The sequence below is a fragment of the Mustela nigripes genome, chromosome 10 (genome assembly GCF_022355385.1).
Source record: "Mustela nigripes isolate SB6536 chromosome 10, MUSNIG.SB6536, whole genome shotgun sequence".
NCBI classification, from domain to species: Eukaryota; Metazoa; Chordata; class Mammalia; order Carnivora; family Mustelidae; genus Mustela; species Mustela nigripes.
Genome location: NC_081566.1, coordinates 58,846,448 through 58,871,325, shown reverse-complemented (window position 1 = coordinate 58,871,325; position 24,878 = coordinate 58,846,448). Strand labels below are relative to the sequence as shown.

The 24,878-nt window shown below is 46.9% G+C and overlaps 1 protein-coding gene across 1 annotated transcript in view; it reads right to left on the bottom strand.

Annotated features, from left to right (window-relative positions):
* LMX1A (LIM homeobox transcription factor 1 alpha) overlaps window positions 1-24,878 on the bottom strand; it is a 153,083-nt gene that overhangs the window by 24,621 nt on the left and 103,584 nt on the right. The window contains exon 3 of the mRNA XM_059414121.1: window positions 23,451-23,683. Coding sequence (XP_059270104.1) covers window positions 23,451-23,683 — 233 coding nt within the window. The remainder of the gene's footprint in view (window positions 1-23,450; window positions 23,684-24,878) is intronic.

The window sequence follows — 24,878 nt, the reverse complement described above, 5'->3', positions numbered from 1 at the left end:
CAAAACCCTCAATTTGTTTCTCAGAGTCCACAGTTTCTCAAGCTTCATCTCCTCCTCTGATTTACCCCAATTCACTTTTCCTTTCCTTCTTCTAATGTGCTTCATATTATTCCTTATGTTCACAAGTAAGTGAAACCATATGATAGTTGGCATTCTCTGCTTGACTTATTTCACTCAGCATAATCTCTTCCAGTCCCATCCATCTTGATACAAAAGTTGGGTGTTCATCCTTTCTGATGGAGGTATAATGCTCCATAGTGTATATGCACCACATCTTCCTTATCCATTCGTCTACTGAAGGGTATCTTGGTTCTTTCCACAGTTTGGTGACTGTGGCCATCACTGCTATGAACATTGGGGTACATGTGACCCTTCTTTTCACTATATCTGTATCTTTGGAGTAAGTACCCAGTAGCACAATTGCAGAGTCATAGGGAAGCTCTATTTTTAATTTCTTAAGGAATCTCCACACTGTTTTCCAAAGTGGCCTCACCAGCTTGCATTCCCAACAACAGTGTAAGAGGGTTCCCCTTTCTCCACATCCTCTCCAACACTTGTTATTTCCTGTCTTGTTGATTTTGGCCGTCCTGACTGGTATAAGGTAGTATCTCAGTGTGGTTTTGATTTGAATCTCCCTGATGGCAAGTGATGATGAACACTCTTTCATGTGGTCTGATGGTTGCTATTACCTTGTCAAACTTCTGGTTCTGTTCATGTGTAGTTTTCCTAATTTCATTTACTTGTCTGTGTTTTCTTGTAGTTCACTAAACTTCCTTAAGAGGTTTATTCTGAGTTCTTAATCTGACAATTCATAGATCTTGATTTTCTTAGGGTATTTGGAGCTTTATTATTTTCCCCATATTTATATGATTATTTCTTATGATCCATGATTCTTTAAATCAGTATCTTGTGCACTTGAGTAATGACGCTCATCTTTAAGACTTTACCAGTTTTCTTTGGCAGAGACAGTTCTTTATCAATTAGCTCAGTTTGGATTTCTGTGTGTGTCTGATGGTAATGTCTTTAGGCAAGTGGAGCCTGCTCTTATGGTCTATTTTGAGTGAGGCAACTGTTTGAGCTCCAAAGATGAGGATGGGCGTGCCACCAGCTGAGAACAGTTGGATAGGACTGCTGGCTTGTTTCCCTACGCATATGAAATTCTAGGCTGGACTCTGCAGGTGCATGAATTCTCTGGTGAGCCTTACTAGAGTGTTGGGACTGGGTACCACATACTACAGATGGGACTATGAATTAGTTTTCTCGCTCTGTCAGAGCAGCAGGCAGCTCCTTGTTTGGGGGCTCAAATCAGTCCTAAGTGTACCCTGAATTCCCTGGCCAGGTGAGGCTACTGGTTTGCTCTGATGATGAGGGAATCCACAAACAATGCTCTCTGTTCAAATGCCACTATATGTGGTGTTGTTGGATGATCTATGCAGCTTCTTTTGTGCTCTGGTTTGGTTCTGTGGTTGGACAAGCTGAAGGCTGTACTCAGCAATGAGTGGGACTGTGAATTAGGTTCCCAGCCTGGATATAGCAAGAAAAGCAGCTCAAAAACACAAAACCTCTATGATTGTTGTCTTAACTTAAGCCAGTCCACACCTCAAGTTGCAAACTGTCTTCTCTGTCTGCTTTTCTCTTAGCTTGAATGCCACTGGGTTACAGAGCTTCCTAGAGTTGTCTCCAGCTCTCTGGTCTCATGGAGCCAGAAGATATTCTCCACAGTGCATGGAGCTATAACCCAGTCCCACTGCATGGGTGGGTAGAGGGAAGGACCACTTCACGATACTCTCAATTTCCCAAATAGGATCTCTGGCTGGGAGGGGCCAGGAGATACCCTCAGCCTTGGCTATGAATTAATCCCTGTGCTTATGCATAGCCTCCATGCACAGTACTGGCTTTGCTCCGCGGGTGAGCAGCTCTCCCTGCCCACTTCTTGTCCTGAGCACCACCATGTTTTCTTTTCCCACCTGAGGAACCAGTAGCTCAGGGTAGACCTCTCTTCATTGTGCTGTGTTATTCTGGGGCAAAGCAATGTAGTCACATGTAGTCTCTTCCCTTATCCTTCTAATGCAGTCTTTCTTGGTCTCTGAGGTGCTGGGGCAGGGGGAGGTTTCAGGCTCCCCCCTGTGTTGTAGAATTCACTCAGTGGTGTGTTGTTCTTGAATAATTGTTCTTGGGAGAGGGAGTGAAGTCAGGAATGACCTATTTTGACATCTTACTGAAGTCACTCTCTCCATAACGCATTCTTACTTTCAGTTAACAGAGGCATTCATACTTTTTCAATTAATCTGCTTCTTCAGAGTGATTCCTGCTAGCTCTGATAATTAGGGGAAAATGAAACTATATTTAAAAAAAATAATAGTGTGATTGGATGAAAAGCTGGGGATGAGTATTACAGTAACCTAAGATTGACATCAACAGGGAAAGCCACTGGCGTGCATCATCTTAAAGTGCCCCAAACAGCACAGGGGCCAGTTCTCCTTCCTCTCTGTCAAGTGTGGTGGCTACTAAACACCAGAGCCATGGATGCCTGAGCTGGTAAGACAATGGTGAACCCCTGAAAGGACTCTGCAGCACGAGTCCCCTCTCCTTTACCCTCACATCAGGTTGCTGTCTATGCTTCTGCTCATTATCATCTCTACCAGGATTGATGCATGGTGTTGAGCAGCCTTTCTGCCTGTAAACCCCAGATCACTGAAACTAGTATCTCTCACAAAACATGAATCTTATCAAGTATGTCCATTTAGTTTCATGTCTTAGACCAAGCCTTAAATGAGCCCACCCTTGTGGTCAGCTGTCTCATCTCCACTGACACCAGTGAGAACGGGAGCAAGAGGCTATCAAGCAGCCAGACAGTGGGGAACGCCTTGCCATTACAGCTCCAGCTGAGCTTTGGGGAAATGTAGGTACTGATGTGCTAGCTCAGTGGCTGCAGCTTGAACTTGCTTTCAGGTTCGAAGTCAGCTTTTCTTTACATCACCTGTGTCATTCTAAATAATGGATGTGCACCTGGGAAATTGTGCATGAATAAAACTTCTGTAAAGCTGAATATTATTCTCCCACTGAAAGAGTTCTTGGACTTACAGCTACTTTATCTTCAAGGATAAATAAATATTCTTCAATATACAGAGGAGTCCTTCCATCATTCATGTTATTTACAGGCATTTCCATGGAATTCAGAAGAAAGGGAAAACCAAAGTATTTCCTCGACCTCCCTCGGCCTTGGGTGGTGTCTCCGGCAGCTGTCGCTTCTCCTCCAGGGCTCCAAGTCACACTTGAAAATCCCACTGCAGTTCCAGTTTTCACCAGATGTTCACAGGAGTTCTATCACCTGTCACTCTGCAACTTCCCTCAGCTGCAAATTTGTGGCTTACCATCCTCACCTGTCACATCTCAACAATTTCCTGATAGTGTAACCAATGCTCTGTGTTAAGTTCTGCTTTAAATATATTGACAGTTGTTTCTACCCTCTTGGTTGGCCCCTGGCTGATACAGTTCCCAGAAAGACAAGGGACTTCACAGTTTTGGCAGCTGTCTCTTCATTTGCCAGGTAAGTCTCTCCAGACACTTCAGATCACTAGCCATACTGAAACCAAAGTTAGCTCAAATCACCTTCCCACTTCGTTATTTTTCTTGGACTAGTTTTGAAAGCTTCTGCCAGAATAGCAGTTAAGTAATGAGACATGGCAATTGTTACTCCAGGATTTAGACTTTGGGCACATGATTTGTTGGAAATCAGTATTAAAGTGCTCTGAGTAGTCAGCACCACGGCCAGATCCAGAAGGCCACAGACAAAAGTGGACTTTAATGGAAATTTATTCAGGGATGGGAGAGAGAGAAACTGGACAGCTTATCATTTTTGCTTGTAGCGCCTCTCTTCAGTTTGTGTCCAATATCTGTACTTCTCTGCCATATACAGACCAAACAACTAAGAAGACAGGTGTTGGCATATGCCGCAAGCCTCTGGGAATTGTTAAAATTGAAATGATCTCTACAACCTGTCCTGGAAATTAGTTACCACCATCCATCAAATACAAGATGCTTTTAATTAGAAGACATGTCCTTATTTTATGGACCATCAAGAAAGAATAAAAAAGATGACCAATTAAACTTTGATACCTTACTTTCTCACTACATTTCAATTTTATGAGTCACATCCCAATTTTGGATATGTTAAAATGCAAGCAATAAAAGAGGCTTAGAATATTAAATGTAGCATTGGCTCTGCTTTGGGCACCTAACTCTTCCTGAACCAGATAAACTGTTTAAGGGTCTTGTCATTCTAGAAAACCCCAAGGCTTAGGATCTTGGGCAGAGCATCCATCAATAAAAGTTACAGAGAGCCCTCTGGTCATGTCCATTATTTGTCCCAAATATCTCTTTGACCATGTCAGTGGTTACAAAAGAGCCTGATACTAAACATGCCTTCTGTAGAACTATAACATGGGTGATACCTCAATTTCCTCAATGATGATGTGATGGAATTATAATTAATGAGGTCTTAAATTCCCTTCTTGATCTTCTAAACGAAAGGGGGAAATACAAGCACATATGCTGTCCGGTTATGATCACTATATTGACCAATTGCTCTCAAGGAATTTTTCCGTCCCCAGGGTCATCTGCAAATGTATGAAGGCTCTTTGTCTCATTGGCACAATGTCTGATGACCTCACTGGCATTTAGCAGATGAACGCCATAGATGCAAACCAGCAAACTGTCTCACCCAAAATGCCAGTAGGGCTCATGCTCAAGTATCTAATTGAGACCTTCTCAGAAAGCATTTATGATAGTATACACACACCTCTGAGCTTATGCTCTGTTTCCATATGATTATTTTTCTAATTTTATTATAATGTTTTAATGCCGATAGTATAGAGGGGAGATAGCCAGACTGCCTCTTAGACAACGCCTAAAGAACTCCCCCAAAGCCTTGGCATTTGCTATCTAGATGAATATCTGGACCTTAACATTCTCCCATGTACTTCTCAAGTTTTACCTCTTCTGGTGCAGGGTGGGACCAGTCCCACACATAAGGCAATAATTCCCTGCACGAGCTGAGATAAGAGGAACCACAGGCTTCCCACAGTCCTGTTACATTACTCACAAATCTGCCCATGGAGTTATGACTCACTTTCCAGGTGCCTCTCGCTGGAACATGCTGAGAGGAAGGACAGCATCAGAGAAATAAACCTCATGAGAATTTAGATCAATGACTTCATGTTACAGAGGAGGAAACAGTTCCGGATAGGTGAAGGAACTCATCCGAGACCATACACCTACTGGCTCCCAATCCAGGCTGCCAACCTGTTGGCTCAGAGTCCAGTGCCACCCAGAGTGTCTGTCATAGGTGGTAAAAAGACAAAGTCCTCGACAGTGCTGATCAGACAGCTAAACGACACCTCAGTGTAAAATGTTACTGACTCACTGCCCAGAGAGCGAACTATTCTTTTCGCCCTTCTGCAGTCAAATGCTCTACCACTGAGCTATACCCCCTCTTTCCCCGCTTCTGAATACTTCAGTAGGTATCTCCCAGGAATGAGAATATGCTTTCATAACCATAGTAAAACTGTCAACATTAAAAAGTGACATTAATACATTATAAATCTGAATCTTTATTTTGCTATGATATCCTATGATATCCTCCTTCTCAAGATCCAACCCAGGAACCCACACTGCAATTAGTTGTTGGGGCTCCTTAATCTTCTCCAGTCTGGGACAGTCCTTCAACCTTTGACATTCATGGGCCTTCATGTTTGAAAAATACAGGACAGTTATCTTGTACAACATCTACCAATTTGGGCTGACCTGAGGTTTCCTTGTTATTTGTTTTAAGTTACATGTTTTTGGTTGGAGCCACAGGAGTGATGTTGTGGAAAGAGGTAATTCTTGCTAATCTCACATACTCAATTTATAGGGTTAAACACTACCCCTCAACATTTGTTAATAGAACATTTTTCTAAAGGAAATTATTCCATCTTTGGGGCTTACTGAGTATGTAGATGCAGTATTTATTTGGTTTTTTGGTACGGGTCTTCATCTTTTCATAAGTCCTAAAAGGTACTGTCTTAAACATAAGCAGTTGCATAAATTATAAAGTATGGGAGATCAGGTAGAGCAGGGAGTAGCTCTAGAAAACACTTTCTCAAGGATGTAGAAATAAATCTTTAAATCAGCTTCTTCACTGATTACTGTCTTCTTTATACTAAAGAAGGACTTCAATGTCATACTCTGCTTCACTGAGAGTTCTGTTTCATTGGGTTCTGTGACCCTACATATGATGCAAAATTAGAGGTGTTATTAAATCTGAATAATCCCAATTCCCGTACTTAAACTAATATAAAAGGCATTTTTTACCTGTTCTGAACATTATAAATTCTAAAGCTTATAATCTGAGAATTGTAGCCTTCAGTATACTCTGGAACAAGTTATTCCCTCTACTGGAAATTTGCCTACACAGACCACCCACTGCACTGAGGGCATCATGATGACTGAAACCAGGATGTCATCTGCATCTGACCAACACTCTCAAGAGAGATCTCTCAGACAAGGAGGAAGAGAAAGCTCCTTCTGCTGTCCCTCCTGATACTTGGGCACATCCAAGGTCAAAGCAGATGAACTGGGTGGGGGAGGTTCTGTAAAAAGCCTGCCTCCCTGAATCATGGTGGAGGAAGAGTTGGGGATACGCTCCTGAGCTAGAGCAGTAAAGGGTCTCAGGTGAGGGTGTGGAGAGTCCCGTGGGAGGCTTGACATTCTGGCAAGATGTGCTGCCTTGGCTGAAGACCTCCACATTGGGAGTCACTGTGTCCGAGCTCAAAGACTCAGACTTCATCCAAGAGAGGGAGGCACTTCCATTTCTCTTTTTCAACCTGGGAAGAGCATCAGAAAATGCCAGTGTGTGGTTCTACCAGCCCTCTGAAGGGAAAACCAGGTCTCCATGGGTCTCGCTTATGTAGAACATGGAATAGACTTACAGCATCCCACAGAATCATGAGACAACAGCAAAGGAAAGAGTGGTGGAGAGTCAACACTCCTTTGTACCATTTTCAGGGGTGGGGGGCAGGCGTCTGGTGTCACTGCTTCATCTCCTGAGGAAACACTACTTCTGCTGAGGTGAGGAGTTTCCTAGGAGCAGCCTGTTGTCTATGAAGAAAATAAACACAATTCAAATAACCTGACTGCCCCAACACATAATTCTAGACGAATTCTTGGGGAAAATGCTAGAACCGATGGACTGTAACCAATGTTACATTCCCTTTGGCATGTTCCACTTTGCAGAGATTGTGTTTGGTGTCCTTTGTCCCTCCTTCAAGAACCTGAATTCCCTCTTGTCACACCCCAGCTGTTAGATGACGTAATGCCAGCTGTGGTTCCTCACGTCCCTGTCAAGCAGCCTTACACACAGCTTCTCATCCATATGAAAAGGACACTGTGGAGAGTCACGGAGGCGTCCTTGGAGTGTCACAACGTTTTGGGTTTCATCACTCTCCTTTGCCAGTGTATGAACAGGCTGTCACAAGGACCAGCAGAAGTCCCTAGTGCTTGTGTAGTGATGACAAGCTCTCTTTACTGAGCATTTACTTTGTGACAAACGCTTTATATTAGCCTATTGCAAGCATCACAACTGGCCATTTTGCAAGTGAGGGAAAGGAAGTGTAAGTGTTTACCCAAGGTCACCAGCTATCAGGAAGAAGAACCAGAAATTAAATCCAGCGTCCATAACCCCCAAAGTCTTGGTTTTAAAATACTGTCTTAGCTCAATCACTGACTAATCCATTCCTCATGAATTTCTCTTCTCTAAAATCATGTCGGGGCACCTGGCTGGCTCAGTAGGTGAAACGTCTGCCTTCAGCTCAGGTCATGATCCCAGAGTCCCAGGTTCGAGCCCCACATCAGGCTCCCTGCTCAGTGGGGAGTCTGCTTCTCCCTCTGCTCTTCACCCCACTCATGTTCTCTCTTGCTCTCTCTCTCTCTTCAAATAAATTAAAAAAAAATCTTTTAAAAAACCATTTGAACACTTAAAATGTACATCAAATCACTGTCCATTTATTCAGACAATAATTAATCCCCTGCTGCCAAATTCAAAAGGGTGTTCGAGTCCATCCAACTACAGAGGTGGTATCATTGGTATAATTACGTTCTCTGGTGAGCAGTCTGAGGCTGGCCCCAGAGGATGGGCTCAGGTACTGCCTGAATGAATGACTTCAGAGGTGATGGTAAGAAAGAGGGACTTGCAGAATGTGTGTGCGTGTGTGTGTATGTGTCATTTATTCCACAGAATCAGGGTTAAAAGGAATTTCCAAGGCATGTATCTCATGCCCACGTGCTTTCATACCTATCCATTCATAGTATGGGTAGGGATGCAGCAAGAAATATGGGCAGACAGGAGATACTAGTCACAGTCTGAGGTGGATGAGACAAGGAAAAAGCCCCACTCTTTCATAGGATTATTCTAGAAGGAAAAAAAGGGAGTTGGGAATCACCACTTAACACTTCAGGGCTCGATTAGGGTCTGGGTTCATACATTTCCTGGTGGAATCACAGTAATACACAGCTGTCCCAGGGTGAGGTTTAGATCCATTTCTGTAGACAATGGTCACTAAGAAGGACAGAAGCCCACTGCTCCAGCTAAGGCGACTCGTATCTGATAGGCTCTATGGGCTACTCTAGTTCAGTACTTCTCAAACTTCACAGGCAACAGACTCAGATTTCTGTCTCCTACCCCCCCCCCCCATTAAATAGGTCAGAGTAGGGACTAAGAACCCACATTTCTAGGAGCACCTGGATGGCTCAAGCATCTGACTCTTGGATTCAGCTCAGGTCATGATCTCAGGGTCCTGAGATTGGGCTCCATGTTCCCAAGGAGTCTGCTTGTTTCCCGTGTTCTCTCTCTCTCCCTCTCTCTCTCGCACAGAAATAAATAAAACCTTTTAAAAACTAATTCACATTTCTAAGGAGACACTGAGGCTGCCACCCGTGGAACCTTCTTTGAGAACCACTGCCCTACTTGATGTTTGTTGCTGCCCGTTTCATTTATTTGCTTCCCCAAAGCCATGTAAACTCTGACAACAACATCAGTGAAGACACTGGTGAAAAACTACCTAGGATTAAACCTCCGTTGTTTCCGTGATTCTCAGATCCATGCCTGGTCTCCCTCTTGAACCTGAGACAGATGTGTGCGACCGCCCCCCAGATGTCCACATCCCCATTGTCCATAAAAAATTTCCAATTCAACATGCCTCACCTGAATCCATTATCAAGCTTCTTCTCTGAACATCTATCTCTGCTTCTGTTACCACCATTCGTATGGGTCAGAAACCCCAAAGACATCCTAGATTTCTACTTTTCTTCCTAACTGTAACATCAGTTAATTCTAGAATTTAAGCTCCCCAGTGGCAGATGTTTGGCCCATTTTGTTCACCACCCTGTCCCCAGCACTCAGAACAATGTCTGGGATGACATATAGGGATTCACGAGGTGTTGAATGAATAAATGAAGGGATGAATTCTCCAAAAGCCCCTCCCCAATCTGGGGTTGAGTTCAAGCCTTCATGTCTCATGGGGACACTGCAGTAGCCTCCAGCCCAGCTCCCTTCTTCTGCAATGTCACCCCAACTCCGCCCCAACCCTCCATACTTCCCTGTTGGAAGCACAAAGTGAGAAGCCTCACAGCTGTATTTACAAACTTCTGATCAGACTTGTTTAACCATCAAAATATATCCAAGTAAGATACACAATACCCTTCAAGTTTTGGCATCAATCTTGCTCTTCACACCAGCACTGGGATCTCCGTCCCCCAGAGGAACCCTCCCTTCCAGCCTCTCCTTCTATGGCGGGATACAACCCTACTTCTGTGACTCGGTGCCCACGAAGCTACACTATTCTTTCCAGCAACTTACTCATGTACCTTTCATCATCTGAAAATGACCTATTCTACCAACCCCCAAGTGCACTTTCCAAAGAGGACCCTGATCCCTGTGCCCCAAAACACAGACTCACACCCCAAGGGGGAATTACTGATCCATTTCTGTGATCTGAGCACTTCCTGTCTCTACTGAAACATACATGCAGATTACATTTTACTGTAATGATTTTGTTACAGGAGTTCCTTCTCCACTGAAGAACTGGAGTGTGTGTAAACCCAGACGTGGTTTCCCTTCCTCGCTAATATCTAACCCAGCGTCTGACAGGCCCTCGAATGTCTGTTGAACTTGCCTCGATTTAATTTAGTTAGCATCAATCAGACAGTAAGGAATAAACAGCCACGGACTTAGTGAGACTAATTCTCTGAGGTCTTCACCAGCAAGGCCAAACCCAAAACTAAAGTAATTACTCCGCAGATAATTCATGAAAGAAGAAAAAGCATTTGCATTTGAATGATCTAGCGAGGATTTTCTGCTTGTTGATGTTTCTGGAATTTTTCAAATAATGGCTTCAATTCTTTGATTCTTTCATAGTGTGGCGAGTAGGCCAGAAAGTTAATCTGTCAATCATTCTCCCATCTGAAACCAGGCAACTTACAACCGTTTCTGCTGGAAGAGAAAAATTCAGTGGAAACCAAGTTTTAGAATGCTGTCAGGCACGAGCTCAAAGTGGCTGCAAGGTTCAGAGTAGGCACTCTGAAAAGCTTCCGAGGGCCCCAGGGAGTCCTGCAGTGCTCTCCTGCGATTTAAACAACTTCACATCTGGCTACTACGTATTTAGGCCCTTAGAATTCTCCCACTTGCGGCCAGGGAGGCAGGCGGCAGGCAGGGAGGGAGAACACAGTGATCCTCCCCGACCCCCCCGTTGCCCGAGCAGGCACGAGTCCCCCAAGCAAACCCCAAACCCAAGCGAGAAGGAAAGTCTGGTTTCGCGGGCATGTAGGTCTGTGTGACTCTCGGTGCGTGTGCAGAAGTGGGGGCGTGGGGGCAAGAAGAAGGTAATCTCAGTCCCCCCCAAATCAGCAACATGACCCCCCCTTTTAACATGCACACAAGCAAGCCTGCGCGCACGCACACACACACACACACACTCACGCACGCACACGCACAAGCACACAAATCCCCAGCACCTGCTTCGGAGCCCTCTCTCCCAGGCTGGCCCGGAGGCGCGGCTCCACCAGAAGCGACGGGCAGATTTACCGTGGCATTACTTTTAATTAAGTCCGCGGCGCGGGCGGAGGGGGGGCGCGGGGTGGGCCCTAATCCCGGGCCCGCCTGACGTCACCTGGGAACGGGCGGCGCGGGCAGCGGGGACCGCGGCGACCTCGCGGCGACCCGGTGCGCCTCTGCCCGCGCGGGGCTTTGCTCCGCGGGAATTAAGGGAAGGAGAAATGTTAGTACACTTTTAATTGGAAACCCAGCTCTTCTTTCAGGGCGGCTTGTTTACTCAGGATCGGGCATTAGAACTCAGGGGAGGCTCTAATTGAAGTGACGGCTTTGGAGATTATGGGGAACATATGGCCCCACCGCCGGGCTCTTTATCTGCATTTTCTCATCAAACTGCGGGCCGGCCGGGGGGTGCTTCTGGGCCCGCCCTCGTCCGTCTCCGAAGGGTCTTTGAAGAGCGGGAGGGCGGCGGGGCGACTGCGGCCCGTCCTGGACGGCGCCCGGCTCCCTGGCACCCAGTGCCCGACGCGGGCTCCCGCCCAGCGCCAGAGGGAACAGGTGCGCCCCAGAGAAAAGCCACTGGACCGCCGACCGCCGCCGAGCTGGGGCACCGGTCAGACCCCTGTGGGGCTCGGCAGGAGGGAGTTGCCAGGGTAACGGGCCCTTCCCACTGGCTGCCTACAGGGCCTTGCCAAGCCCACGCCCTGAAGAAAGATAGGAAGGACACAATTCCTTTTCTCCCCGTCAGCCTCTCACCAACCGACCAACCATCTTTCTGTACACCCTGCAGGCTCCAGCACCGACCACCAGCCGCTGGCACCCCACCAGACTGTCTCTGTTTCTAGAGCTGCTGGTTAACCGAATCTGAGGCATGATTAAGTTTGAATTTCCGATAAGCAATCATTTAATATTGCATGAGACATCCTTGAACACACGGTTTATAAAAACTCAGATTTAACTAGATTTTTGTCTGCTACATCTTATAACCCTGCTTATTACTGAGGAAACGGCCGCCTTATGTTTTAATTCCAGAATCTCCTTTGTTAGCCACACAGCTCTGCCACTGGGTGAAAATACGGACTGAGGTCCGGGACTCCATCCCCCTGACTGCTGCTCCTGCTGGGGCAGTGGTTCTCAACCTTCAGCTGTACAGGAGGGAGCTTTCAAAAAAAACTAACCAGAAGCCCAGGAGCACCCCAGTCCATTTATATACTCAAGACCCCCAATCCATAGAAGCCCAAGTATTTGTTTAAATACATAAGAATAAGTGTTATAGGGTGAGTACTTTGAAGAGTCACTGTCATCTGAGCCATAATTTTGCTTATCTATTTGATTATTGGCTGTCCCCCTCCACTAGGATATGAACAGCACCTCTAGCCAGTCTTACGCAGTCCATGCTCAAAATATTTACTCATTAGTCAGATCTCATATACTTCTATAGGTTCCCCCATGCCCCAGACCCAGTCCTTGCCTAATGCAGGTGCTCAGCAAATTCCCACACACAGAACAGATGCTGAGTTGGTTCAAGCCACTACCTTACCACACTCACAGATTCCCAAGAAATTTCCCGACACTCACCGTGAATACCAGCTTGGTCCATTCATCAGTGAAATGTGGTTCCTGCATGCACACGCATCACAACTCACAAATCCCTGCTCAGAATCACCAAGAAAAAGGAAGCATGCTCCTGGGTCCCAGGGAGCAAACGTGGATTTGGACCAGTAAGAATCCAAGTGGTTTAGTTTAAGAACTAAACTGCCTGGTTTTTCATATCCTTTACAGCACCAAATACCCTTAAAGTGCTCAGAGGAAGCTGTAGCCTGGTTTGTGACCAAACCTTCAATAAAGTGGACTCCGGGGTTTCTCCTAGGTCACTGACATCATGATACTGAGAAATACTGGAGGTGGTTCTCCCCTTTGCTCAGTATATGGTCTAAAACATCTTTGGATCCCTCGTGAAACCTCTGGGTTGGAAGTCTATGAGTTGACGGGCTTGGCTGGCATGGCAGTGCAAGGAAATGAGCATCTTCCCTGCACTTACCCCCACGACCTTTCCCGCATGATCGTAAACAGAGTCTCCGGGTCATTTAGCTCAAGTAATGAAAAGTCAAAGTCATACGCTGGGTCTCCATGGCCAGAGGCTTCATTCCTAACGTTCACTAGTCACCCTGCAAAGTCCTGCCATTGTACTCAAAAAGGATCCAGTAGAAAGGTGGATAGATAGAGGGGCACTTGGGTGGCTCAGTCGGTTAGGCATCTGACTGTTGCTTCTTGCTCAGGTCATGGTTTTAGGTTCCTGAGATCAAGCCTGTGTTAGTCTCTGTGCTCAATGTGGAGTCTGTTTGCCGCTTCCCACTGCAATCCTCCCCCCGGCAATCTCTCTCTCATAAATAAAATCTTAAAAAAAAAAAAAAAAGATGGACAGTGGTAACGATGTCAACACTGTCACTTGAAAACCATAGCTGAGTGCGTTTCTCCTGAAAGTGGGGTCAGAACAGATGGTAGGATGTTGCAGATCAGCAAAGCCTATTAGAAGTTTTGATATTGACTGATTTACTCCTCTGTTGTACTTTTATTCACTTAATTAATGAGGGCTGTGCGTTGCACAGCTGATACCTCTCATCTGGACAAAAGTGTCAAATTGGCTTTTCCTACAACCATCAGATCGCCACAGGAGCAGAAGTTTGATGAATCATTGTAAAACAAAACAAAACCAGTAAATTTCTTGTGTGCACTTTCCAAGTACTTCCATATTTCTACACCATGTTGTCTTTGGATCCTTCCAAGCCTCCTACGTCCTTCCAGGAGACGCCCATGAGAAGTATAGTGATAGTGATTAATTATTAAGGAGGATCTGGAGTTAGAGCAGAAGGTGAATTTTTGACTGATTCGAAAGGGAGTGTAAACTTATTTTCATAGACCTCACATTTTTATCGATTGGACAGCACAGCATAGTGCTTAATGATACAGGTTCTGGAGCTGGACTGCCCTTAGTTTTAATTCTGGCTCCTTCAATTACTAGCTGTAGGATCTGAAACAAATTACGGACTTTTCCATGGTCTCCTTCCTCATCTGAAGAATGGGAATAATCATAACATTGCCTTCCACATAAGCTTGACATGAGGTTAGGTTAGCTCATTTGTTTACAGTGCCCAAGGCACTACTTGGTGCAGAGTAAGGGCTCCAAATTTGTTAACATCATCATCATGTGAACATCACAAGGATTGGTTGTCCATTTGATCAATTTTTTTTCAATGATCAAATTGATCCATTTGATCAATTTTTTTCTTCCAGGGATTGTGCAAGGGAGATGAACGCACACGGCACACTATGACCGGTTAAATATGCTCAGAAAGAAAGCCACTAATTTTAAATGATGATTTCTACTAAAATGATTAAGGGTGAGCACAAACCCAAAATTAAATTACAGTTGACAGAAAAGAGATAAAGCACCGCCTGAGTTTGTACATTGCCCGTAACTTTTCAAGCACGAAAGATAAACTCTGTCCCACTCACAATTAGAGCAGAGGCTGAGTATCAAGTGTCCTGACTTGGTAATTGGTAGAATTAAGTTCTTATTCTGGCTTATCCCCGACTCAAGTATCCTGTGTCCTTAATTTCTCCATCTATAATATGAAGACAAAACAAATACATGGAAAGACTAAGGTTCAGAACAGAGAAGAAGCACAGAGCCCCAGACCGAGGGCCACAAATAATTCTGTAGTCAATTTCACGGCAGCAATACTAGCAAGAGACAAAACCTGATTTTGGAAACAAAGTAAAGAGCTCAGGCAATTATAACTTTCTCTTCCCTACTATCCAGAGATGCCAGATTAATAAATCAGAAAATGTCCACAAAGATCTTTGTGTTAGTCATGAAATAACTACGTGTACTTTTCATGTTCCCTTGATAATGCTAACAACAATGAAAGCAGATAATAGTTATTGTGTGTTTACTCTGGGCAGGGCACGGGGCCAAGTCGTTGGGGCCACATGATCTCTTCTGTGTCTTTGGTCTTATTCCCAGCACCTGACATAGGTGGGTATATATAGAAGATTAAAACATAGTTATTGGCTTGAAATTTGAAGAATCCACACCGATTCTAAAAGCCGGGGAAAGGGTTTATAAGTAAATTGCCCTTAAAGCCGTATTTTTGGAACTTCAGGTCACTATCCTTTGGTGGGTTATAACATTAAAAGAGATAAGACTACAGTGAAAAAATAAGTAGAATGAAAAATATCAACATGTAGACAGTAAGTCTATCTAAGTGGTGAAACTTTATTTCATACACACACACACAAATGTGTATAACAGGTCATGATAAAATATATGTATATTTTTTTGCCAATCTGTAGCTATAATTTTCCAGAAAACGTTGCTGGGGAGTCTTCTGAAAACACCGCTTTACAGGAAAATAAATAAATAAATAAAGTACAATTGAAATATGTTTTTTTAAAGAACTATACTACTTATCAGAGTATTTTAATATCTAGTAAGGTTTTTGTTGTTTTAATGGCTCACCCCTTTGTTTCTTAAAGGAAAGAATGACGAAACTAGCTTCGAGGCTGTCCATTTTCCCAGCTCTCAGCCTCTTTGTCTTGCTCTATATCAGGACCCCACTGTTCCCCTGGCATCAGGAGGTCGGCTTTGAAATGTTTCTCTGAACTGCATTGTTCAGGACTCTTGAACTCATCTGCCCTTCTTTTTCTGCAACTGAAACACAGCATTTAGCACAGAGCCTAGGACCATGCAGACATCTATAAGAAATCTCTTTTGAGTTAAAGGTTGATAAGGTGGCTGCCCAGAAGGATATAAATAGATTACACTGGGTAACACAGCGATCCTAACAGGCCAATTCAGGAACACAATGAATTCACTAACAGGTAACTGTCAGGTTCAATGTCGTTCCTGGACTCAAAGACTAGTGCTGCAGAAGAGAAACGTAATCCACTCCAAATCATTCATCTGAAGGTGGGAGATACACCACCACCCTCGGACCAAGAAGCACGAAGAGAGCCACCCCAAGATGACCACATCCCAGAATCTGTCAGCTTTAGAAATAAGAAGATACTTGGGGACTCAAGAGAGCTCAAATCAGAATCCCTCCAAACCTCAGTTCCCCAGTCCATAAAAGAATGGTAGCGCAGGTCAACACATGCTTTCTGTTCCTGCTTGAAATTCACATTAAGTCCCCGAAGTGACCACAAGACTGTGTCCTCCTGGCCTTTTGCACAGACTTTCCAGGATGCAGGATGAGCTCCAGTGTTCAGAGACTGGGGAGCCCCTCTGAGACGTGCGGGCCCATGGGGTGACTCAGTCCATCTGTAGTTTGCACATCCTAGCCACCCCAAATCACAGGCCCTCTCTCTCTGTACTACCCTCAAATGGTCCCAGGTTAGCTATCCAGAAGCATCTGAAACAGAGCACCAACGACAGAAGATGAGATGTCTGTAAAATGATGGCTCTTGGGTGAAGGGCGTGTGTGAGCCACAAGCTCCCCAGCCCTTGCACTGGAAGATTAGACCAATGCCTGCCATTTACTGGACATGGACCAAGTTTCAGGCCCTTGATCGCTTCTCACTGACTCGGAAAGAGTCCTGGGAAGGGGAAGAAACTTTCCCAAGGTCACGGGGAGTGCTGGGACTATAAGGCAAGACTCAGCCTCGGACCTAACTTTAGACCCCACACCCTTTGCATTAGCATTTGGAAGAAGACACTTCCTCATACCTCCTGCTGACTTTTTCTTTCAAATCTTGCCTTCGGAAATTCATGACCATGAGCTGACAAGTCCTATAATCCTATAGGACAGTCAGACATTTTCCAAAACCTACGAGGTGACCACTACCCCTCTGCTCTAATTTACTGGAGACCCAGAGTTCCAAGAGAGGGTGAAAGAAATGCTTCTATCACGAATTAAAAAAAAAAAAAAAAAAAAAAAATCAGTTCCAAGGCTGTGGAAGGAAATTAAAACAAATGTCTAAACCTGACCCAGAAAAGAAGGGGAAAGAGATGCATGACACGATTAGAGTGACAAGAGAAGCATCTGCATCTCCCAAACCAGCAACAGCCCATATCCTCAGAAAAATTAAGAAGGAAGAAGGATCCCCAAACTTCAGGATGTGTAAAGAATCTGCTTTCCAGGCCGAGTAACAAGAAGCCATACTGGAGATCGATGCTTCTCTACTACGGCTCTCAGAGGCTAACAGGAACGGGACAGAGTTAATTTATTCACACAATAAGAAAACGTGTCCTGAGCACCTGTTTGCATACCAGGCACCGTGCAAAGGCCCGGTGAGTGTCAGCCACAAGGCAAGAAGGGGCAGAGCCTCCCCAAGCAATCCGGACAACTGGAAAAACAGAGGCCACGGAATCGTTGTATTTATCTGAAACATAAAACCTCCTTTGCAGAAAGACAGCCTCATGATGGGGCCTTCATGGCCCAGGGCTTCCTCTGGGAAAATCCCTCCGCAAAAGCAGAGCACCGGAGAGAGCCCTGCTTTAACCTGCCTTACCCTTCAATTCTCAGAAGATAAAGGGAAGAATGGAGGACCAACCAAGGACCAACTTGCTTGGGCTTTGGTTCTGACCAAGAAAGAGTCAGTAAACCGAGAGGAATTACGGATTTGAAACTGGGAAGAATATAATGGCCAAGGAATCGATGCTGGGCGTAATATAAAATGCATGCTGGTCCTCAAGAAAGAAAACCTTAAAATGGTAAACGAACACACCCCAGAAAGAACGAGCCAAAAACACAGCCTGAGTCCCTGGTGAGGGGCAAGAAAAGGGAATAAAATATAAAAGATGTTGTTGGAGGGAGGGGCAAAAAAAAAAATGCAATTTTCTGACTAGACATTCCTTGGTGATCCCAAAAATGAATAAAAAGGAAAATCAATTTAACGTAAAAATAACAAAAAACTAAACACAACTTGGTATCCTGGACTGGATTGAATCTTGGGATGCATAAAGACATTAGTGGAAAATCTCGTGAAATCAAGGCATAGCATTTGTTTCTATTGTCTAGTGCACAGTACTGGATGATGTTAACTTCTTAGTTCACATGACACACTTATGAAAACGCACAGGTCAGTGTGATACACTGACATTAGGGGAAGCCAGCTAAAGGCTACATGACAATTTATCTTACTTTGCAACTGTTCCATAAATCTAAAATTTTATTTCAAAATAAAATTTTTTAAAACTGCTGCACAAGACACTCTAAGATGACCTCTGATGTCAAAATATGAAGATGGTAGATAACTAAGACCTGCAACATGGCCCAGCCAGGAGGAGCTATGATTGCCCAGGATCAGCCCCTAAAGCCCCACCCCCACCCAGGTCAACAAAGCCAATGAAATCATGGGCCACGTCAATAGAACCAGACATGCATGACAAGGAGCAGTAATAGCACTGTGCTAGTTTAGACTACATGTTGAAGACGTCACGTCCTTCTGGATAGTACCTTCTAGAGAGACTGCCATGCGTCCAGATAGAGCACTCTCTTCCACGGGACAGTTGGAAGAAGGGGGAAGAACGCAACAGGACAAGAGAGGACCCAGGGAGTAAAAGAATCTCTGTCTGTAATGCAAAGGGTTGCCTCGTGTCAGGGAGACTGGCTGGTTTTGTGAGTTCTAGAAAGTACAACCAAGGCCAACACTGGGGTTGCATGTGGAGACAGACACTGGGGCTCTAACAATTCCGACAATCCACACTCAGAATGTGAGGCCAAGCATTCCCCATGGTTGGAGACACCCCAACAGAGGCCTCGTGAGCATCTGATGGGAGTGTGAACTGGGGAGCCTCTCAAGCCCGTGTGATTCTCTGACGGAGGAGGAAAGCACAGGGATGAACTTCTTTAGGTCAATCCTGGAGGCCCCGGGCATCCCTGTTGCCCAGTCAGCCCAGAGAAAATTGTCAAACTCCAGCTACGAATTCCATCCTTCCTGAGAGATTGCTTCCAGGCCACTGGCAAGCAGGGAGCAGGATGAAAGCTTTCTGGCCACACCAGAAAAGAGACCTAGCAGCTGAAGTTCTCCGAATTTGCTGTCCCTTAGAGCTGCAGATGTGTCCCATGCTTTTCTGTAAGTCAGAACAGTCAGCATCAGAAAGCCACAGATTCGAGAATCCTCCATTTAAGCGGCCCTAGGGGATGCTGGTCTTGTCTTCCACCCACTGGGATTAAAAGGTGAAGAGACAAGCCTTTCCACTTCTCATAAAGGGTCTAGTCTGCCCCTTGGTGGATGCCAAAATCTGTCATTTCGTCCCCATGACACGGGTCTGCACCCTTGGGTAGGACTCCCCTGCTTCCCTTAGCTTTATTTTCATAGAACCAAAAATACAGAGTTTCTTTAGGCATTTATGGTTCCATAAGGTAGCCGCTGTCCTCTGGACCCTCTCCCTACTTCGTCAGGGATGTCCGAAAATGCATTACTTAGAGGCGCCTGGGTGGCTCAGTGGGTTAAAGCCTCTGCCTTCGGCTCAGGTCATGATCCCACGGTCCTGGGATCGAGCCCCGCGTTGGACTCTTTGCTTAGCGGGGAGCCTGCTTCCCCCCCAACCCTCTGCCTGCCTCTCTGCCTACTTATGATCTCTCTGTCAAATAAATAAATCTTTAAAAATAAAATAAAATAAAATAAAATGCACTACTTAAAATGAGACCAAGACCTAAGCCACTAAGCCATACAAAGCCATACAAAGCTGGAGCAATAGTTGCATGTCAGGGATCAGGGACATTACAGTTGTATTAACACATGATTCCTCGTGGCTCCCACCGACCTTGTGCCCAACGAAACCCCCAATTCCAGGATGGAACTCCGCCCCGACAGGCCCTATACCACGTCATCACTATTGAATTTCGCAAGCCAGTGGCTCCATTTCTTCTTGCTGACTGTGCTCTTCTGTGAGCTTGTCAAAATCTTCTTGAACCTGGAGAATCTTAGCGGCCCCGCCCTCCTTCCCTGCCAGCTTTGTGTCATCAGCAAATCCAGGCAACCTGACATCCGTGTCTTCATCTAAGTCATTGATAAAAACCGTAAAGATGACGGCCCATTCAATCATTCACTTGGCAAATATTTACCAAGTACCTAGGAAAGGGAGAGCACCCAGGACGGAGAGAAGAGGCAAAATTGTGTTTGTGCTGGGATGCATCCTAAAACTGTTTGCTTTCTGTAAGCCCCCCACACGGGGACGACTCCCTTCCTCAAAGATTTAATTCTGCTCATTAAGTACTTATTGATCACTTCCTCCTGGCATCAGGCTAAGCTTTGCTGAAGGAACAAAGGAATGAAAACCTACAATCCTGATTCTTAGAAGCTTATCCTCTCCTTAGTGAGGCAGGATTTGGCCCATGGCGTTTTATGATGTCAGACAGGCAATATTTATGTAATTGATGAAATGAGGGGTATAGAACTTGTACTTGGTTCTAAGTGAAACTCGAATATCATTCTGCTTAAAGCGATTAACCAAGGATAGATTTTTCAAGTCGAAGGGACCGTGGTGTCCTCTCAAACCATTCCCCTCTCCCATCATGCCAAGATTAGTTTCGACAAGTGGACCACCCACCTCTTCGAGCAGATTGACTGTTCGTTAGCTCTAATAATTAAGATGACATTCTAACACTTCCCATGTCAAGTCCCATGCTGGACTTTACCTTCCTATGTATAATGTAAATACTCAGTGATTTTGTTAAATAATTGAATGAATTCCACGTCTGCCCTCTGAAGTTAGAAATAGGTCCGATCCAACCCTGGGAAGACGACAATTATGTCCTCGTGTCGTCTTTCCTTTTCTAGCCTAAAAAGCTACACTTCCTTCATCGGACGTGATTTAGGGATCTCCCCACCCCCCACATCATTTCTCATCATTCCGACTCCATCCCTGGCATAAAGCAAGCACTCAAGGTACGTCAGCTGAATGAATGTGCATATAAATGAACCAGAAAGCTCTATTGTGTCTGCAGCAGCCTCAAAAGAAAATGCTCGCATCTGAACGTGTTGCTTAAAACGGGGTCAGAAAAGGGAGCACCTAGCAGTTCCCATGCTCTGAACATTTTATTTCTATTAATGCTGCTCAGATCCAGCTTTTTTTTTTTTTTTTTTTTTTTGTCTTTGCACAGGGGGTGGGACATGGGGTACGGTACATTCATGCCTCACCCTAACTCTGTAGTCAATTAAAATCTGGGCATCTTGAACACAGGGCCAACCGCATAACTTCATAGTCAAGCCTCACCCAATCGTGCCAGCCAGGGCTAGACCACAGCACGTCTTTCCATGTGAGAGAGAATGACATGTCCCTCCGGGTGTGCCTTTCTTTTCAAAGTCAAACACTGGCATTTTGATCACCATAGCGCCTAAGCCCTTTAGGAATCTGAAGATTTTGCAATATTCTGGGAAGGAGGCCTCAGTGGCTGGGGACACCTAAAGAGGGAATCCAGGCCGAGCTGACCTTCTTATACGGAGTGGAGGCCGTGAAGTTTGGTTCAGAAGGAGCCCAATTACCCCAGCAGGATATTCCTGAAGTGGCAGGGGCAGTGTTCCTGTAAAGGAGAAACCGCTTCTGCCTGAATTAAGACAAATCCAGGAAAACTTGAAGACAGGCGGAGCTGCGATTGTCCAGGGGTCCGCTTACAAGCAGAGTCAGGCAAGAAGAACCAGTGGGGAGGTCAGGGATGCAAAACGGCCGCCTAATGAATTTCCACCGCCGGCAGGTGTGCGTCCCCGCCGGCCTAGAGTGCGTGCCAGGCTTCTCTCTCTTATTCCCTGCAATAAAACTCTCAGGGAGGCATGACCTTCGTGACTTTATGGTTATGGAAACTGAGGCTTAGGGAGGTTCTGGAAGCTGTCCGCAGTCACATGGCTCTAAGCAGTGTAGCCAGCGGGTGGAGGGGGTTGGCGGAGTAGGGGTGGCCCCACCCCACCTGTCCCCAAAGTCCCTGGATACAAGTGTCTTGCCACAGTGCTTTTGTTTCAAGAGTTTACTCTCTCCTGTAAGAGTTTACCAAACACCCTGAGTGTTCCAGGCCTGTGCTAAGCCCTGGGGCCACGGTGGCGAAAGAGACACATGCCGTCCCTCTCGGGGCTTAGCGCTTGGCAAGAACAACAAAGAGCCAGAAAAGCAAATGCAATAAAGTGGGGTGAGTGGCCCAGGAGGAGGAGTCAAGGGTCAACTCAGCCGCAGGCATGAAGAGTCATCCCTGGGGCAAGAGCCCCGAGACCGAGGCTGAAAGAACACGCGAGCAAGACCCCAGAGTCCAGGAGAGGGGCAGAGGGAAAATGAGAGTTTAAGGCCCGGAGCTGAGCGGGGGACGCTGATGGGCTGGGGTCCAGCCAGGCTGAGGAAGAGCGGGAGGTCTCAGAGGCCCCCCGAGCGGCTCACGAGGTGGGCAGCAGGAGGTTACGGCCACGTTCTGGGGACTGCAATGACAGGGGCAGTGGCAAGAGTCAGGAAGGCCACGTGGCACTCGGGGATCCGGAGAAGGGACGGGCGAGGCCAGACAAACGTGGCGCGGTGGGGACAGACACGTGCTCAAGCTAGACGCTTAATTCAATTTCTCTGGCCTTCCAAAACCCCGCTCTGTGCAGTCGCTGGAGCTCCCCATCCCCTCTCTCCCCCGCTCTAAGGCAGGAAGGGCGGGGGTCGGCTGGGTGGCACAAGCACATTCCAGCTCCTTTCTCTCCATGACCCACCGAGCCTCAGGTAGGTTCCAGCTTTCCCACATGACAGACGGAGAAACAGACCGAAAGACTGGTTCCCGTGCCTCCTTTCCCTTTCACAGTATCCTGTATCTACCCCCAGCAGGGCCTTGTGGGGCGTGCGGTATACCTCCCTTCCTCCGGGCTTTGGGTTTGCGCTTTGAACTTGCTTTAGCCAGTGGACTGTTAGCCCACGTGACAGGACCAGAGGCTTGAAATGCACTCGTAAGGTTGTCCCCTCCGTCGCCGCCGAGAGAAGACCCTGCCCCGTGGCTGCTGTGTCTCAAGCCGGTATCCTGGCGTGAACCACGCCGAGCAGACCCGAGCCTGCTCTGCAGCCCGGAGCTCAGCTCGGCAGATCCCAGGTGACTTGCAGACCCTCAGCCTGACTCGGAGTCCCTCCCGTTAGCCTGTGAACACATGTGTCCCCAGTCGTGCACCATGGAATTGGGAGGTCACGCGTCACATGGCGTCCTCACAACAATTCCTGACCAGTAAGACATCCCTCCAGCCACAAAGACACTGCCTGGGATGCACACAGCTGCTCTGCCACGGGGCTGGGCTGCCCCTATGGCTGGGCTTCTGGGGAGAGAGCAGTGAAGAGCGTGAGCTCACCCCACTGTCCCACACCCCCACCCCCACCAAAAATCCCTGCTGCCCTCCGCGAGGCACTCACCTGAGTCTGACGCTGCCGGACTCACCAGGCTGAGTAGCTCCCGCTCCTTCTCATAGTCCCCTTTGCAGAGCAGCTGCCCCTCCTTCAGGACAAACTCGTCGCCCTTCTGCAGCTGCCGCTCACAGACACAACAGCAGAAACAGCTCAGGTGGTACACGCTCTTCTGGGCCCGCATGACGAACTCATTGGGCGCGATCGCCTCGAAGCAGCCCCCACATTTGACTGCAAACAGCCTGGCGACAGGGGAGAAAGGGAAGCAAGGTCATGGAGAAAAGTCTGATCGGGCCCAGCTACCCTCCCGCCGCCCACAAAAAAGGACTCCAAGAAGTGGGGTCAAGACGGTCGGGATGGAATACCCCGGAAACCTGGGTGATGTATTCCCCGACGGGGTGGAACCGAAGAGTGCAGGGAGTGCCTCACGGAGGCTTAAGAAAAGCAGAGGCAGAGGCGCTGGGAGCCGTCTGAGCCCAAGGTGTGACCCGTGTGCATGTAGGACACAGTGTTTCCCAAACGGAGGTCTGCACCTGGGCGCCGGGAGGCTGCCCGGAATCCCTGGGGAAGCTTATTGTTGAAACCAAATAAAAGGACCACAAACGTCCACATCTCCTCCTATCAGTATTCAAAACGGGGGGCCCAGAATGTGCCTCTAGCAAGCTGGCCGGGGCGTTCTGATGCGTCATCTGGTTTTTGAGACAGAAACTGCAATCCCAGCTTCCCGAGCTGGCATTCCACGCACTCCGCCTCCCTCTTGGCACTTCTCACTTCATTTTGGTTATTTCCAACAAACCACATAGAGGGAGCCCGTCTATGCCCAGCCAAAGCAGCAGGTATTAGCGGATGCCACGGTGAGTAAAAGAAAATGCCTTTCGGAAATGAGCTCAGGCTAATGGCTCGTCCAGGTAATGGTTTCAGGGGCACAGAACAACCCGGGGCGCAGAGGGCAATTTGCATTTTGCTAGGAGGTCTGGAAATCTTCATCAAAGGAAAGACAGGAAGGCAGGCAGGCTGATGGCAGAACAGGGCCGGAGGAAGGGATCCCAGGCAGAGGGAACAGCCCGTGTGAAGCCCAGGGAGCTCCGAGCATGCTGGAGGAGTGGGGAGGCAGGGGAGGCCAGAGCATGCTGGAGGAGGGGCGCCTCCAGAAGGGGAGCTGGGCAGGCCTGTCGTAACCGCTCACACGCTCAGGCTGGACATCACTGGCAAGGGATGGGGAGTCGCTGAACAAATTTTAACGTGCTAAGAGCCCTGTTGAGGCAAAGGAATTCTTTGTAGCATGAAGGGTAGAGTGGAAGTGGAGGCAGACGAGGGAGGGAAAGCCGCTGCCAGTGACAAGGGCCAGCACTAGCAGGTGGCAGCAGGGAACCAGAGAGCTGGGGACAGGAGCCGCAGCGTGGGTACGGGGAGCTGGTGGGGGGGGGGGGGGGGGGG